The 18,198-nt window shown below is 41.5% G+C and overlaps 1 protein-coding gene across 1 annotated transcript; it reads left to right on the forward strand.

Moving 5' to 3' along the window:
* Positions 1 to 3,512: 3,512 nt before the first annotated feature.
* det1 (DET1 partner of COP1 E3 ubiquitin ligase) lies at positions 3,513 to 12,581 on the forward strand. Its single transcript, XM_079567534.1, has 8 exons — positions 3,513 to 3,828; positions 5,301 to 5,567; positions 5,750 to 5,962; positions 6,192 to 6,415; positions 8,155 to 8,284; positions 10,138 to 10,328; positions 11,363 to 11,554; positions 11,816 to 12,581. Exons 1-8 carry the CDS (start codon positions 3,580 to 3,582, stop codon positions 12,003 to 12,005), a joined length of 1,656 nt encoding a protein of 551 aa, XP_079423660.1. The 5' UTR covers positions 3,513 to 3,579; the 3' UTR covers positions 12,006 to 12,581.
* Positions 12,582 to 18,198: the final 5,617 nt, after the last annotated feature.

An 18,198-nucleotide genomic window follows, 5' to 3' on the forward strand; every position in this document is an offset into this window, starting at 1 on the left:
TCACTATCTGCACTTTTGTGTATCACAGATCAATGACGATTCATCACATGTCATCTTACAATTTTCACGGAAGGATGCTTCGAGTTTCCTCTCTGAAAAACAGGGCAGTCGGAAGTTTTGAGTGTAGGGTTTGAGAGCATGCATTTAAGAGCAAATCTCTCTGCCATTCGCCTGGGGGGGAAAAAAAATACAAATATGGGGAACAAAGAGAAACAGAAAAACAGCGTCCACTTTATGGGCTGTAAAAAGCATTGAAGGATGGAAAAAAGTGATCTTAAATAAGCACTGTCTTGCGGCAGATAGGCTGAAGAGCGTATAAAAACAGTCTAACGCAGGCTCTCCACGTACTTCACGGGCTGATGCTAAAAGCTGAGGCGAGGGTCTTGTGTGGTGAGCTCTTCATTAGAGGCCAAATAACAGAAGAACAAGAAGAGACTATTTTTTCCCCCCAGTGTGGAACATTGTGGAGCCAAGCAAACAACCACGTGTGTGCACGACGAAACCAGCTCGCACATGCACATACTGTATAGACGTACACTGCAGGTCTCATCAGCCCATCTTGCAATGAAAATGCCATTCGATTTTTAAAGTGGATAATTTCACATATTTTCCACCGTTCATTTCTCTCTTTTTTTTAAACCGCCTTTTCATGCCCACTACATGTGCTTTTATGGAAAATTACAACATTTAAACTCTCTTGGTCAGGGATAATTGCACAAAGACCCATTAGCAGTCTTCCAAGACCAGTGAGCAATTTGCCTTTTTTTTTTTTTTCTTCTTCTACCTCTTTTCTCTTCTATCTTTAATCTGTAGGAACATGCATTATGAAAGGAGCATAATTGTAATTTCATTATCTCTCACATACGGGGGGACAAAAGGCAGGTCAGGGCAGTTTTGCCATGCTGTTGTGAAATAAATAGATTTAATTAAAGAAGTTGTACAAGCAAGAGGATGTATGCACAGTGGTGGCGAAAAAGAGCTGTGTTTTCTGACAATTTACTTGGAGCAATTACAATCATATTCAAAGTTAGCAAGCGCCACTCTGGCCCTCACCTGCAAAGCCACCTACTGGTCAGTAAATTGGCACTTTGCTAAAGCCAGCATGTAAGTTTGGCTCACACGCACATGCTACAGGGGCTTCAGGAGAAAGCGGTTCTCTGTAATTACCACCTTAAGACTGCATTCAGATGAAATGATACACTTCGCTCATTTCTTATAGGGACAAAAAGTACCTGCAGGAACGAGCAAATGCCTTTTAAGTGATGGTGCTCAAAAGAATGCTGCCTTTAATGCTGAACCTTCAAGTCTGCAAGCAAAATCTGATATTTTGAGTCAAAAATATTTCAGAATCCTGCAAAGGTGTTCATAGCTAATGTGTTTTTCGAGCATTGTGGTGGTCACATTGGAGCCATGGTTTTATAAATCAAGTGGCCTAGATCATTTCATTTTTCTCTATTCTTTTGGTTTTGTACACACAGGAGGATACTTCATCATATTTTATAGACAGTAACCACCTGTCCCTCTGTTGGTACTGCACAGCCATTTCATCCTCTGTCCCGCCAATTTAGATGATGTCCCATTTTTTTAAATTGTCAATGCTATTTTGTCAAATGTTCGAAAATTGATGCATTTTTTTTTCATGTTTAATTATCTCATGATATAATATTTATTTATTTATTTGCTATTTTAATTTCAGACAGTATGATTTAGGCGCATTGAGTAACCTCGTCTATGAAATGATCGGCATAAATGAATATGCTTTGCCTTGATTTACGGTAAACAGCCAATCTATTGCTTTACCTTATGTCTATTGTTATCTGTTAGTATGATACACTTTCTCAAGTCTGTCCCTCCATAAATCCATCCCAATTGCACAACTCATCCCCCTTTGTCTCCTATTTGTTCGCTCTAAATGCACGTCCTTCAGGTTTTCTTGAAGACTGAGGCCTACGTGGAAAAAGTAAAGATAAAAAGATAAAAACGTCTCTCTTTCTGACCCTGAGATACTTAAAATCCTCCACTGTAGGCACCGGAAAAGGCTTCTTTCTGCAGATGCACAAAGGGAGGGTATTGAGCTGGTCTAGAGTTCCACAACCAGGATGAAAACCAGAATCAATCTCAATCTTTACTGTCAGTTGAGTTCTCCTCTTCAATGCCCTGGAATATACCTAACCAGGGAGAGTGAGATCCCCACTTCCTAAACAGAGGGGCCATTATTTTAAGTAGGTAAGTAATTAAGTAAGTAACTGTAAAACGAAATAGTTTTCAGGTGTTAGTCCTGAGCCGCTGCGACTGAGCTGCGCCGCCACTGTGGGCCAACCTGACCCAGATGGTTTTGGAGGTAGTGGAAACCGTAGTACCCTGAGGAAACCTGGCCGGCCATCTCCAGTGCTCCTCAAGTCCTCTGAAACAGTGCAGCACCTCCTGGGTTTGCCCCTGCTTCAGAGCGTGGTGTCCTGCACTGTTCTGCGGGTCTCTTGGTGCCTCTTCAGTGTTTCAGAAGAAGAAATTTGTAGGCCTCTTGTGTTTAGCTCATAAGCTGTTTGTTTACTGACCATTATGGGATCTCTGCAGTAAAAAAAAATCCTCAGAACCTCACAAAACACGGCAAAGTGTAGAACATAAAAACCACAAACACTGCTGTACCAAGAGAGACGGAGGTTGCCATTTGTTGCACAGAAGCGTTGTGGTCGTGAGTTCTTTACATTTTCATTTGCATAGCATTTTTAGACTTATAAGAAATATACATGGCTACAGTATATATTTAAATTAATTAATTCAATAAATAAACATTATTATCATTAAACACCATACTAGTGCTAAAGCGCTTAAATTAAACGCATTTTATTTATGACACAAAAGATACTCTAACAACTTGTTTTTGCCTTTGAATCATTGCTAAGCCTTTTCTCTCTTGCAGTTTTTCTTTTGTCCTGAAGAAAATGTGGTGGCGCTGTTTAAAACTCCAGCAGCGCCGACCTTTCTTCTTCTCTCTGTTATTCTGTAGCTGTCACAGCATCCACTGCTAACAACTCTAGATTTTAATGTTGTTTATTCTCAGAGGAATTCAACACCATCATGCTAGGAGCAGCTGCACATCTAGCAATCATGGTTGTTTGGAGTCAATAGAAATGATTGTTTTGCCCGAAGAGAGATAAGATTTTCAGCTGAAGTCGGAGCTAACCCACTGAAGTTACACAGACTGCTGCAGCCCGAGCGCAGTTTTGGCAAAATATCTTCCAAAAGCAGTAAGTTGCAATGACTTAAATTACGTAGAATGTTGTATTATTGTTGTGAAATCATTTCTCTTTCTTTCTTTTCTTACATCTATAATTTATTAAGATGTGTAGTGTTCTGTAGTCGAACTAAGTAATTATTAGTGCAGGGGAATATTATTTGATCACTAAGACATGAAATGCCTCGATATCCAGTATCTGCCAACAGTATCTTAAGTTGTTCGCTGTGGGTTCATCATATTGGGTCCTTTCACATCTGTTTTCTCACAGGTGACATGCCAGGGCCTGAGATGTAGTGGTGTCATTGCACATCTGTATTTTGACACTTTCCTTGCTGTGAGTGATGGATGACGACACTCCGACACTGAAGCCCAGGCGTATCCAGAATCAGAATGTGGTGCATCGCCTGGAGAGGAGGAGGATCTGTTCAGGCAGAGCAGGGGCTCATTGGTACAGAGTCCGCTGCTTTCACCAGAACCTCTTCCCCAACTTCACTGTGGTCAATGTAGAGAAGCCCCCGTGTTTCCTAAGGAAGTTTTCTCCAGATGGGCGCTGTTTTATTGCCTTTTCCTCTGATCAGACATCCCTGGAGGTAAATATTGTTACATAGTTTTCCAACATGTGCCTTAATTTATATATATATATATATATATATATATATATATATATATATATATATATATATATATATACCCCGCTCTCCTCTGCTGTTTATAGGGTTGTTTTTTATCCTAGTTTTTGCTTTCTGGCCTATTTAAAGCTTATTCAATAATCATTTGTGAGGAAAATGCCTTTTACAGTATATACAGTCCTAATCAAACTTTTAGGACCAGTTAAAAGATAGAAGTGAATTCACATTCTGCATCGCAGAAGGTTTTTGAAAACAACAATTAAATGCCTTTAAAAGGCCAAATCTGTTCAAAAATGTGGATTCAGTTTCATTTTCTGTCAGGTATTCATACTGACATTACGTCCTGATGGCAAAGGCAAACGAACTGGGTCGATCCTGGAGAGATGAGAAAAAAAGTAACCTTGATGGTCCTGACTGGTATGACAAGAAGATCCTGAGATGGTTTCTACGCGCCGCAGTGGAGGGGGCTATAGTGATCTGTGGTGCATTTTCCTTCAGTGGAACAATAGAGCTTGAGGTGGTTCTGGCTTTGTGCAGATGTTGCAGAAAGCATCCCCGTCTGAGGGCCCTCGTCTATGTGGGAACCACTGGGTTTTCCAACAGGACAACGCTACAGTTTACAATGCCCACAGGACAAAGGACTCATCCAGGAGAATAACATCACTCTGGACCATCCTGTGTGTTTCCCTGATAATCTTTTGGGAATGTATGGCAAGGGAAATTTACAAAAATGGACAATAGTGCCAGATCATCCGTGAGGCCGTCTTCACCACTTGGAGAAATGTTCCCTCTGACCTCCTGGAGTGACATGACATGATATGTGATATCAACAATAATGGTGGAGCTACTAAACTTTATGTTTGGAACTTTGATTTTGGTTTTGTTTTTTTGTTTTTTTAGGTGTGGTCCTAAACGTTTGATCAGCTGTAAACAAATGTTTGTCTCATTACCATTTCTTGTTGTTGACTATTGAAGCTGTACTTGAAACCTTGATAGGAACCATATAAAATGTGACTTTTGCTATCTTTCATCTGCTCTTAAACCTTTGATCGAGACTGTGTTACATTACACATATTACAATATTTTGGGTCGCAGCTTGTCATTCCAGAGTGATGGTGGGTCCCAAAGCCATATCAGTTGGACAAAGTGGCTTAGACCATAGACCTGTTCAAGACATGATTGTCATCGTCCATATAGTGTGTTGTCTTTTTGCCTATCATGAAGCTATTATTTTGTTCTTATGTTGCCTAAAACACGGCATGAGCTCTGTGACGTTTGGGCTTGAAGATACGTTAAAAAATTTAAACCAAAGAAATTGAAAACGCATCAATCTCCATTTGAATCAATTTGTTACGAGTGGTGTCTGTCTGTCTGTCTTCAGAATAGAGGAAGCTAATTTGAACCAACAAAAAAATTTTTTTTTTGTGTTTTAGATTTATGAATACCAAGGCTGCCAGGCAGCTCAGGATCTGCTCAGAGGACAGGAAGGAGAGACACTTCTGACGGCCAATGACCAGCGCTCCCTCAACATCCGTGGTCGCCTGTTTGAACGCTTCTTCTCTCTGCTCTATGTCACAAATGTGGCCTCAAACGGAGAGCACCTCAACAGAGAGTGCAGCCTTTTTACTGACGACTGCCGCTACGTTATTGTGGGCTCAGCTGTTTACGTGCCCGAGGAGCCCCCGCCGTATTTCTTTGAGGTGCTGCTCCATTTACTACTTGCTTTTATGAGTTTTATGGACACGTTACTGCACTATCTGAGCCATTCTATTCCTAATCTTCTGTGTATATTGCCTTTTAGTTACAGTGAAATCAGTGAACAGACTCGTACCATCATCATAGCGGCTACATTATTACTATTTTAACTGAAATGTGTCTATAGGTGTACAGGAACAATGAGTCTGTGACCCCCAATCCTCGCTCCCCTTTGGAGGACTACTCGCTTCACATCATTGACCTCCACACGGGGCGACTGTGTGACACCAGGTCTTTTAAGTGCGACAAGATTATTCTGTCTCACAACCAGGGACTCTACCTCTACCGCAACATCCTGGCTGTGCTGTCAGTGCAGCAGCAAACCATCCATGTATTTCAGGTAAGGTTTACAATATGCAAATATCTCATCTTTAAATGTATTACTAAAATAGCACTTTTTAAAGATGGAATTAATGCATTAATGATGGTTTTATTGTTGTAATTCTGATTGCCACTGGGTTTTTTGTGCATTATTATTTTGTGTCTGTGTTAGAAGCAGCACCATCGGATGAGACACTTTTTTCCACATGTCCTTCATACTGATTGGACTTTGTGTGTCCTTGTCCCAGGTGACTCCAGAGGGGACTTTCCTGGACGTGCGGACCATTGGTCGGTTTTGTTACGAGGACGACCTGCTCACTCTGTCAGCCGTTTACACCGAGGCTCAGGCGGAGAGCCAGCCTGGGTTTCCTCGCCTCTACACCGACAAAACCATTAACTCCCTCAAACACAGGCTGCTGGTTTATCTGTGGAAGAGGGCTGAGCAGGACGGGAGCGCCACTGCCAAGAGGAGGTATGTCTTTGTACCTCCTTCCCTCCATTGTAATATTCCTCAGTAAAATTAGAGGGTAAAATTCATCCTCATTTTACGCTTGTTAAATTCGTTAAGTATTCAAGTATTCCAGGGAAATGCAGACCTCCTCCACCTGGAGCGGATGCAACTTTAATTCATTTACTGATTGACATCTTCATAAATAGGAATAATAATTAAAATTGGCCCATGATGCATCTGTGGTCTCAGCAGGACAATTGAAGAGGGGGGCCATGAGTCAAATGCTGTTCCACTGTTTTGCTTTTTTCGTAGTGCCTGTGATTTTCTCACAGTAATTTTAATTTGTTGTTGAGGTTACAGAAAACAGCAGGTAACAGGTGGTCCAATAATTAAAGCTCATGAAGCAAATATGACTTGGAGAAACCTTTTTGCACATCCGACAACTATTTTATTAGCGTCTTTACAGACAAAGCTAATGGCTGATGGCAGGAACATTTTGTATTTTGTTCAACCGTGAACTGTAGAATAAAGATTTAAAAGGTTTGTCACCTAAAAGAAAATATGTTAAATTGAGAATGATCGGGCCTTCTCTGCCTATACATTATGTATGTACAATATTTAATGGGAACAAGTCACGACAACTTGGTCGGTCATGAATTTGTGCATTTCTGTCAAATATACTAAATACACATGTCCAAAGGGAGTGAGTAAAAATCGAGTACTTTCTCTCTGATTCTTGCTTTTTACGAGTTTGCAATGTTCATCAAAAACAGTAAATACTCTCTCTTCTCTTTTCTTGATTCATGTATTTATTGGTTTATTTGGTTGGGACTTGCATGCATGTAAACACATCCATGGGTTGTTATTGAGGGAACTTCCACGTCTAAACATTGATGCTGCTCGCTAACAACACGCGACTACAAACACATCGATTGCACGGGTTTGTTTGAGTTTGGCTCGAGCAGTGAACAAGGGAGTGGTGACCAGACTGATATCCCTACGGGGTGCCATTTGTGACTTGCCAGGCTAAAGGAGGAGGGGCTTAGGGTCAGCTCTTGTTGAACCTGGAAGGAAGACTTTTAATACGCTGTCCTAGCTTTATATATTATTTTCTATCCAGTAAGATGGTAATCAACACTGGCCACATTTCGGACACATTCCTTCAATATGGCCACCTGTTGAGCTCACGTTGTTTTGCAGCTCTTGAAACTTATCCGTTGGCTTTTAACTTTACTGTAGCTTTCAATTGAGTTAAGAATCTTTTGTGGTTTTATCTTATTTGCCTGGTTCTATTCCTTGTATTCTTTTTACCTGTGTGCTCCTCATTTTTACTGTGACTTTTAGTTGTTGTATTCTGCACTTTGGTCAATTATGTTGTTTTTAAAGTTTAAATAAAGTTGGATTGGATTGGATTGTGCAATTGGGTGCACATTTCGCACACACACAAACACTCTCGAGGGTAGAAGAGCGAGCGGAGATGAAGAGGAGGAGACAGGCAGACCTATATAATGGACCCTCTCACCTGCTCTCCCAATAATTGTTCATACTAGTTTATCAAGATAAATAATGTTCTCTCTTCATCATCATTATTATAGTAGAGGTAAATTCAAACTGCTTTCATTTTAAATTAGTAATATCAACCCTGATGGAAAAAAAAATCACTGTCTGTTCTTTTATTCATTTATTAAATTCACCTGTTTGTCTTCAGTCAGAAAGTGAATGATTCCTGTCTCCTTATTTAAATATACCTGTCGCCTCAGATTCTTCCAGTTCTTTGATCAGCTGAGGCGTCTCCGGATGTGGAAGATGCAGCTGCTGGACGAGCATCACCTCTTCATTAAATACACCAGCGAAGACGTGGTCACACTCCGAGTCACCGACCCCTCGCAGGTAGCCTGCACGCTCCCTCCCTTCGCCACACGTCCAAATTCCACCCTCTGCTCTCTTTGTTGCCTGCGTCTGTGGCCTTTGTTGTCCGCACCACACGATAAGGATTCCTTCTCCAGGTCTCCAAGGACACCGCTTCGCCGACAAAAGGAGCGCAGTCGCGGCCTCATTCAAACGAGCAACAAGTAGATCTAATTAACGTTCATTTTAGCCACAGGAAAGCTCAAGCATGTTAACAGTTTTTGCCCATTTCTTTCCAATTAGCTGCAACATTTTCATCAGCTTGCAGAGTAGAGTCTGATACACACAAATCAGATGTGGACATTTAAATAGGCCTCAATATTTAAGGGACACTTATTACGCTTAGCTGACTTTGTTATATATTTATTTCATTTTAGCCTTTTGTATCATTCATTTACCTTTGAGCATTTTCAGCCTCCTTCTCAAGAGATCAAAACACGCGGTATTAAGTATTGTTTTTAAGTTTTATGGTAATATCTTCTTTTTTCTGGTCTCTTTGCCAGAAAGGGGCAAGTGGAGGCTTTTTGGGAGTACAAAAATTAGGGCCCATTTACTTTTATCTGTATTTTTAGATTGTACTGTAAAATTATGAATTATGCTTCTGTTCCCTGGACGAAATATGACGACCTTTTAGCCTGTGCAATTGGAGTTGAAAGGAACCCTCCATCAGGACTGGACATCATGAGGAAAAAAAAATACAATTACAATAATGGGTTATATGGACCCGAGCGACACGTGACTTCCAGGTGAATTCTCAGGAGACACTGCTACAGTTGGTTGCGGCGTCTTGCCCAAATAAATAGCTCAAGATTACATGGCAGGCAGTGAGTTATTGGTGGACAGTCACTAGCTTCGCGTTAAAAACATCACAGGTGTTTTTGTTACTGTTACACTAAATACAAATTAGAATAGCACCACCATTTTGAACGAACCTGCTCAAAAAATAATTGGCCTGTCTTTACTGTGGTATAGAAACGTTTTATTGAATTTTTGTGTTTTATGTTGTTGGCCATTAGCTCAGAGATAAAAAAAAAAAACCTCCTCCTTAAAGCAGTACTAAGTAACATGTTTACCTTAATAAATCCTTTCCGTAGTCCCTTTGGGAGTAATACAAGTGTTAATGGGATGATTGGGGGGTCTGGTGTCTCTGGCCAAAAAGCCAACCATTGCAACTTCACTGCCTACGGGTCAGAGTCACCAATACACACTAACGGAATCACAAAGAAGAAGCTAACAGGCTAAAGGGCAAAACTAACTGCGGGCTAACACTACTTAAACTGTATTTACACCCAAGTTTGAGTGAAAAAAAATGATCTTCATTGTGTAATTGGATGTACAATGTCCCTCTCGCCCTTTGTCTTTTCTGTCAGTGTAGTAGTAACGCAACATGTAACGACACCTGCAGTGGCGCTTATGGCCTCTAGGGGCATGAGTTACTTAGTACTGCTTTAATGAATACAGACATTTCCTCCAGTCATACACCCCTCGTTATGTTTTTAAAACTTAGCCAGTGACTGCCCATCAGTATCTCAATGTCTGTTTTCGTGAGCTGTTTATTGATTTGTACAAGACACCGTGAATCCCGAATTCACTCAGAAGTCACATGTCACTCACGTGTGTCAAAGACTAAAATGGAGCTCAATAAGGAATTTTGTGGCTAAAAGTTTTGCACATTTTTAAATTACTGGGTGTTGTTGCTTTAGGTATAAGCAAGAATGTGTTCCTCTCAGCCAGATGGATGCGCTGTATTGTGACTGCTTGTGATGTAATACAGTATTGCACAACCCAATATTGCAAAAACAATAATTTAGCTGTTTTTTTTTCCCTCCACGCAGCCATCTTTCTTCGTGGTGTACAACATGGTGTCCACAGAGGTGCTGGCAGTCTTTGAGAACACTTCGGATCAGCTGCTGGAGCTGTTTGAGAATTTCTGTGACCTCTTCAGAAACGCCACCCTCCACAGTCAGGCCGTGCAGTTCCCCTGCTCGGCCTCCTCCAACAACTACGCACGGCAGGTCCAGAGAAGGTACCCCACACCCGATGCTACTCGGTTTTATGGTTGGGTTCGAAAGGAGTGCAGTTTGTTGTTGTAGCCAGCAACCAGGAGAACAAGAAGAGCTTTTTGTTTCTGGTTTCCCCTACCACTAAAAACAGGTGCATTGGTCAGGATGAGTGAGTGTGTTTGTGAGCGCGAGAAATAAAATAAATATATCAGCATTTTATTATCAAGACAAGATTTCGCCTTTTTGGGGCTCTGAGGCTGAACGTCAAACAACAAAATGTTTAATTCTCAAACCAATCAGTGCCTGACTTGACTTCATACATCGTGTAATGACATTAGTTCAGTATGTTCAATAATTAATTATAGGCCAGTATGGATGTGCTATTTGGAGTAAGGCAAGGTCAAAGGTGAGTTTCTGAACGACAATGGAAATGGCTGCAGCAAATGTCAGGGAGGATTTGAAGGTGTGCGTTATGGGGGAGCAGATCAGCGGCAGTTGCCTGGAGCAGAGGGAAGCCATTTCAGGACTTAATCTGGAAAAGGAGAGCGACATTAAGACAGTGAGGGGCTGTGATTTAATTTGCCCGTTAGACTCGCAGGTAGTGAGCCAGAGGTGACAGAATCCTCACATGGAGGAAGGAAAAGAGCAGACGAGAGGGGGGAGGAGAAAGAGCAGAAAATAAAGCATAGTTTGAGCAAGGAAAGGAGCTCAGAATTGGATTTTAGAGTGGGGAAAATTGAGGGTGAAAAGTATGAGAGGAGAAATTGAAAGCTGTACAGCACATTCAACAAATCAGATTTGTGGCCCGTCCAGCTGGCTAACGTGTGGGTCTGGTTCACAGGTTAAGAGTGGCAAAGAAACAGACTGAAACACAAAAAACTAAAGACGTTTAAAATATCCAAAGCCTCTGGAACTACAAGACTTTTACAAGGATCGATTCAGACTGTTTTCAAGGACGGCACATCAAACAGTTTACCGCAGCCGAAAGTGCTAAACTCTAAATGTGACGTTTTACATCTGACCACTGACGTGCGCGTTGTGTTTTTGTGTTGGTCAGATTTAAAGACACAATCGTTAATGCCAAGTACGGCGGCCACACTGAGGCGGTGCGTCGCTTGTTGGGTCAACTGCCCATCAGTGCACAATCCTACAGCAGCAGCCCCTACCTCGACTTGTCTCTGTTCAGCTACGACGACAAGTGGGTGTCTGTGATGGAGCGACCCCGCACCTGTGGAGACCACCCCATCAGGTACCCCCTGCACTAACCGTTATTAGTATTTATAAAAACCAGTCACAATGTACGACTTAACCATTATTCTGTGAGTGTCACACAAATAGCAAAGCGTGTTTCTTATAAATTCAGCATCTAAATCTTTTGGTGACTAGAGTAAAGACTTGATGTATGATGATATAAATTTGAAAGGTTACATTAAATCTGTTTAATGCACGATATGCAGCATATTTTTGAATATCATACCCACTTTCATCTGGTCATGTTTTCTCCCGATAGATTTTACGCCAGGGATTCAGGACTGTTGAAGTTTAAGATCCAGGCCGGTCTGCTCGGACGTCCTGTGAACCACACTGTGCGGCGCCTCGTGGCTTTCACCTTCCACCCGTTTGAACCCTTCGCCATCTCTGTCCAGCGCACCAATGCTGAATATGTGGTCAACTTCCATGTTAGACACGTGTGTGCGTAAGTGTGTGCAAGCCCACACTTCGCACCAGGACGACTGGCCCCTGTGCTTCTCCAGGACAAAAACAAACATGGCTGTGTGGCCTGTTTCTCTGCCAAAGAACCGCTCGTTCTCACTGTACTTTCTCTGCACACAATCCACGCGCTTTGCCTTCCATCAAACAGTGGTCACTCGGCCTCTACCCTCCTCCCTGCAGCAGCAAGCATTGTGCCTTTTCCTTTCGTTTCACCACTTTTCCTCCTCTTCCCCCCTTCTTTAGCAGAACAAAGACGAGCTGTAGGAAGGAGAGGCTGAAGTAAGTGTAAATGGGAATGTAGAGAGCGTGATTGATGTGCCACGGAGGTGGGAACTGCAGGTAGCCGGGCCTCTCACAAGGAACCAAAGGTGCTTTCTTTCTCTACCGAGCACTCAAAGCTGCTCCTTCAAAATGACGCAGTTGGTCCAACACCAGACCGCCACTAAACTTTTTCATAAAAGGTGACTTAATTTTTATATTGTACAGTTTTATACTTTTTTTTAAATGTTCTAATATTAAATTATAATAAACATTTGTGGACATTTTAAGTAGTTATTTTTTAAATGGGGTTTACACAGGTGTGGCTACATTTTGTGCTGTAATAAACAGTATTGCACATGAAGTAGTAATTTGCCTTGACAGATTGTTATGCCTTTGTGCTTCATTCTCATTTCGAAGATAAGATGAGATGAGATTGGTTCAATATGTCATATGCACAATCATGCGTAACCATTTGGTTTTCTACTAAGGCAAGCAAGTCTTAAACCCACATGCAGCTCTTTAACGCCGATATCGTGGCTCTTTAGAAATTTTATGGAAAAAAACATTACATTTCTATGAGTGATCAGCTGCTACAGTAATAGATGTGGAATTAGGGACCACCTATTCTTTAGCTTAACATATTACATTGAGACATGATTAAAATAGATCAGAGTAGGTCCCGAATTTAGCATAGGCAAGCGACAAATCATTTTTAAAATTTCCCCGGGAAGACCCTCCAGATGCCCCCTACATATTTGCTTCTTATACAGTCAATACTGTTGTCCAGAAAGTTCTTTTTTGTGTTAAACTTGTAGAACATTTTCTTTTTGATCAGACCAAAGCGTAAAATGGCAGTTTCGACTGCTCACTTTCTGCAATCTTCCTCTGCTGTGACCAACTCGATGACATGTTGGTCAACTCTGAGGAAGACTGCAGAAAGTGAGCAGTCAAAAGTCAACAGGAAAAAAACGCTTTGGTCTGATGAAAGAGTTTTACACTTTCAAAGATTTGACATTAAATCTGTACTTTGAATTTGTCTGTCATATTTAAAAATATGATGCTTTGTGTTTTGCCTATAAAAACACCATCGACTTTCTTTACAGACCGCTTATTTCAAATGTAATGCAGAAGTTTATATTACTCATTATCTTCTTAAGTGACAATTTCCAAAAGGATTAACAGTAACCGATTTCTTGTCCAGGAGACAAACAAGACCTGACGACCTTGTGATTACATTTGCGATTGTGAAAACCCTGTGACTTCCTAATAACAGAGATGTAAACAGCCAGCACCTTCGGTCACATTCAGGTTTATCAAGACTCACATCATGAGCTTAGTCATCTCTTCTCTGCTGTGTGATAATAATGTTAGTCCATAATGTTTCCATTGTTTCCTCATTGTCCATCTGTAGTGCGCGCTGCAACCACTGGACATCTGTTCTGCCACCAGCGTGTCATCTCAACACATACAGATATCAGCAAATATGCAAATTTAGGTGACACCCCGAAAGGTGTGAATAGACGAACGCTCTTAGGTGAACATACGTTACGCACCGCCACAGAAGCAGAGGGGAAGCTGTGAGGGGTCGGGGGCACTATAAGAAGCAGGTGCTGGGGGGGATTAAGTGTTCTCTTCCCCCACCAGGTGCACATGAAGGTGGGATGGCAGGCTTTATAGCATCGTAAAGCGCAAGATGAAATAATCGTCCAACGTGATGACACACAAACCTTAACAGAGTAGGTAGGCAATGTAGCTGCAGCCTTGAGTAAATACTACCTGGTGGATTAAGGCTAAAAGAGGCCACGTTATGTCAATGCGGTCGTAATGGGGTGTTTGTGTAAGCAGGAGTTGACAACATGCTGGGATAATCGGCTAATTACAGGAAGTGCATGCCGTAAACTGACAGACCTACATCTAGGCCCCATTGTCTGCTCATCCAGCCCCTATGGAAACAACAGCTTTTATTCCAACACTCTCTTGCACCTACAAATATGGAGACCAGGGCACTGCATTTTACATATAGGTTTAATACTCCAAACCCGGACTCTAGTAATCCAAATTGTGCATTCGGATAGTTCACCACAAATATCCACCTAGATGAATACACCCTTTACAAAGTCAGCATTCACATGGCGGAGATTTCTATTTGAGAAAATGTTCGTAATTGGCAGTATATTACTCATTTATTGGAACATGGAAAGATTTTATCGACTCCCATGGAAAATCACTTATAACACCATAGCGCCAAATTACTTAAAGGCACACTGCGTAACATTTGGGACTATAGTGTTGGCAAAACAAAACATGCTCCTGATCACCCGCTCAACACAGGAAATGTTAAAAATGCAGCGGGTAGTAAAAGAATGGATTTGGATGAGAAACTAACCTGTATAAATCTCAAATTCTGCTGCCTTTAGTCACATCTCCATGGAGACGAGCTGGAGACGCACCCACCCCCGGTGAAGTTTACAGTCATGTCTTAGGAGAGGTGAGGTATTTTTCAATGATGTAAATATCTGTCATGAAATAAATGCTTGTATTTTAATTTTATTTATTCCGTAAAATTCTACTCGGAGTGGCTTTAAAGCACCATAACATCATGCGTAATTATTTAAACGCATCATTTTTCTGCTTGTCCACTAACTTAAATCCTGGAAGGCTACAAAATTGAATCCAGATTGATTTGCCAGTTCCTTCTTTTTTTTATGAATTAAAGAAAATCTAAAAACTACCTGAATTTTAATGTGCCTGACGTTATTACCGATCAGATCCCCCCCCCCCACCCCCCAAATTCAATTACGCTGCTTCATTATCCCCAGGGGGAAACTCAAATAGGCTGCTGCAAACCACATTGTCGCTGCCGTGCTCAACAGCAACACACTATATCGCAGGCGTCCCTAATACATTAATATTATTTTTCTCGTTGAATTAAAAGCCGCTTTCACGTATTCGATGTCCTTTAGCCGTTACACACCGCCTGTCCCAGTTTTTTTACGTGAAAAAACCCGGCCGCACGGAAATGATGAAGGTGCACTTGCCACTTACATGTAATTCACCTGATGCTTCTGTGCACAATAACAAATATGTCGCATCTGTTGTACTCCGAACAATCAGGTAAACCCGGAGCCTTCTTCCTGACCTTGGTTGCCACGGTAACCCGGTCTTTTCTAATTGCCGTCGTCCTGGAAACAGCACAACCAATGTGATCCAGAAAAGGCCACAATCCTGAGTGTTTCCTGTCGCAGAGCAGAGCCCCTCCGCATAACACGAGCGACATGTTTAACAGCAGTGCATCAAAAGGTGTGATGAGAAAACACGCACGTGAATGAGGGATATTGTCGGGGCAAAGCGTGTCCATCTGTGTCTGAGCTGAAAAACAAATATTCACTGCAACTATCTTTAAAAATATGTATACACACAAGGGGCAATGATGACAAACCTTCTGACATAAAAGAAATCTCTTCAACCTTTTTCAAAAGATTAGTGTAGTTTCACACCAAGTACCATCTGCAGTATATTTGATCTTCCAAGTATAGGCTACCATCAGGCCGAGATCAATGCAGCTTTGAGTGGGACATATTGGTACCCACTTTTTCACTGGTGTGCAGGATTTTACAGTTCTGCAATAGTGCCCATTGCTGTATTGCTGTACTTAAAAATAAATGATTATATTTCAGTAACCCAAAACAACTGTAGCTTCTGATTCATTCTAGATTGTCTAAAATGCCGATGTATTAGTGTTAATCGTGTTTTGTTCAAATTAAAAGTGAAAATACTCCCATTATTCAACCTTTTACTGCATAACATTAAAATTGGATTTTAAAGCAATTCTGAAATGCTATTTTGATCTGGTATAATTCCAAGTATCCTCTGTACCTTTGGTTGGGAAAGGCTGGTATAGAGGGCGTGGTTTAATGAAAGGGAATTTTATTTTCAGATTGCACACAGTATGCCTTAATGATGATGGCCTTGGTGATTTTGCCATAGTGCAGATGGCTTTTAGCTTCATCATTAGCATCCATTAACCTGCAGTACTCTGGGCTGCTCAGGAGGCCATGGTTTAAAGAGTTCACTGTGTAACAGCCATGAGTTTATATCAGCCCGAGATCTGTTTCAAGCAGTCTCTCATCTTTCTGTTGGTTTTATCATTATTTTCTATTTCTAAATTGGTAAACATGATGAGTAATACGGTGACTCTATCCAACGTCTATCCAAGAGAGACTTCATCCATTTCTGAAGAGAAATGTTTCCCTTCCACCAGCCACATGAGGAAAAAAAAAAAAAAACGTTGAAGTTTTAGTCATTTGTAGAAACATAAAGATTGAGAATTGCCTTTTTCTTTTTGAGCTTTCATCTTTTGGCCCACAATAGGAAACATGTGCCACTGTGTAATTACTTTGACATTTACAGATTGTTGTAATAGGCAAAATTATTAACATTAGCTATTAAGAAATTGCAACTGCCGCACTGTGAAAAGAAAGGTGTTTCTTGGACCCATTTACTCCATAACTATTCTTCTTTTGTCTTTACCAAACCACCCTTTTGTATGTTTGTCTCCTGTCTCTTGAATTTGACAATGCAGGCATTGACACCTGATGCCCTTCCTGGTTTGACCAGTTTTCGCTGAGACTGATCGTACATGGATTTGATTCTGAAAAACTGAACACTGAACTGAATTTAAAACAGTCGGTATTGGACTTTTTAAATCCTGTTGTGAACCAGTAAGCACTTATTTATTGACTCAAATAAAATGGTCCTGTAAATGCATTGGTTTTGTATATTAATATTATATATTTTCTGGACACTCAAAGATGCTTTACATTGCATTATTTATTAACTCCATACTTGGTGGTGGTAAGACACTATTGTAGCCATAGACTGACCCCAGGGCGAGGGTGCCAGTCTGCGCCGCCATCGGCCCCTCCGACCACCACCAAATGCTCACTCGCACTACATTCACAGGCTTCCTGGTGTTCCCGAACGGTCTCCCGTCCAAGTACCAAGCAGGCCCTTCCCTACTTAGCTTCCAAGATCAGGCAGAGCAAAGGTTTACCAGAATGATACCCCTCTGTATATTTTATACACAGGGATGTCAATTGCGGGTACAGCGGTGAGTCTGGATTTATCCAGGCAATTTCAGATCCAGTAATTCAACTTCAACATGTATGAAGCTTTAAGGCTTTATGTTCACCTTTCTGTCCTATGACATGCTCTCAAGTGGAATTTACAGGATTTGGCTACAACCACTGAGTACAGAAGACGACTCGAATACCTTCATTGAAGAAGGATTTGGCTAATTCTTCATCTTATTTGAACTACAACTACACGTTTATGTTTTTACAAAAAAGAAAAATGAAACTGGCAGGGGGTTTCCCCATCCCCCAAACTCTGGTCCTCTACCAGAGGCCTGGGAGCTTGAGGGCTCTGCGCAGTATCTTTGCTGTTCTTAGAACTGCACTTTTCTGGACTGAGATGTCTGATGTTTTTCCTGGGATCTGCTGTAGTCACTCCTCCAGTTTGGGGGTCACTGCCCCGAGTGCCACAACGACCACAGGCACCACTGATGTCCTGACCCTCCATACCTTCTCCAGCTCTTCTCTGAGCCCCTGGTATTTTTCTAGTTTCTCAGGTTCCTTTTTCCTCATATTGCAATCCCTTGGTATTGCGATGTCAACCAGAGGCTTTCCTCTGCTCTTTGTCCACCACCACAATGTCCATTACCATTCTGTCCGTCTGTATCTGGAAGTCCCACAGGATCTTGGCTCGGCCATTCTCTACCACCTTTGGAGGTGTTTCCCACTTTGACCTTGGTGTTTCCAGCCCATACTCTGCACAGATGTTCCTGAACACTATACCAGCCACTTGGTTATGGCGCTCCATGTAAGCTTTCCCTGCCAGCATCTTACACCCTGCAGTTAT

Source organism: Gobius niger, assembly GCF_951799975.1.
Source record: "Gobius niger genome assembly, chromosome: 12".
NCBI lineage: Eukaryota > Metazoa > Chordata > Actinopteri > Gobiiformes > Gobiidae > Gobius > Gobius niger.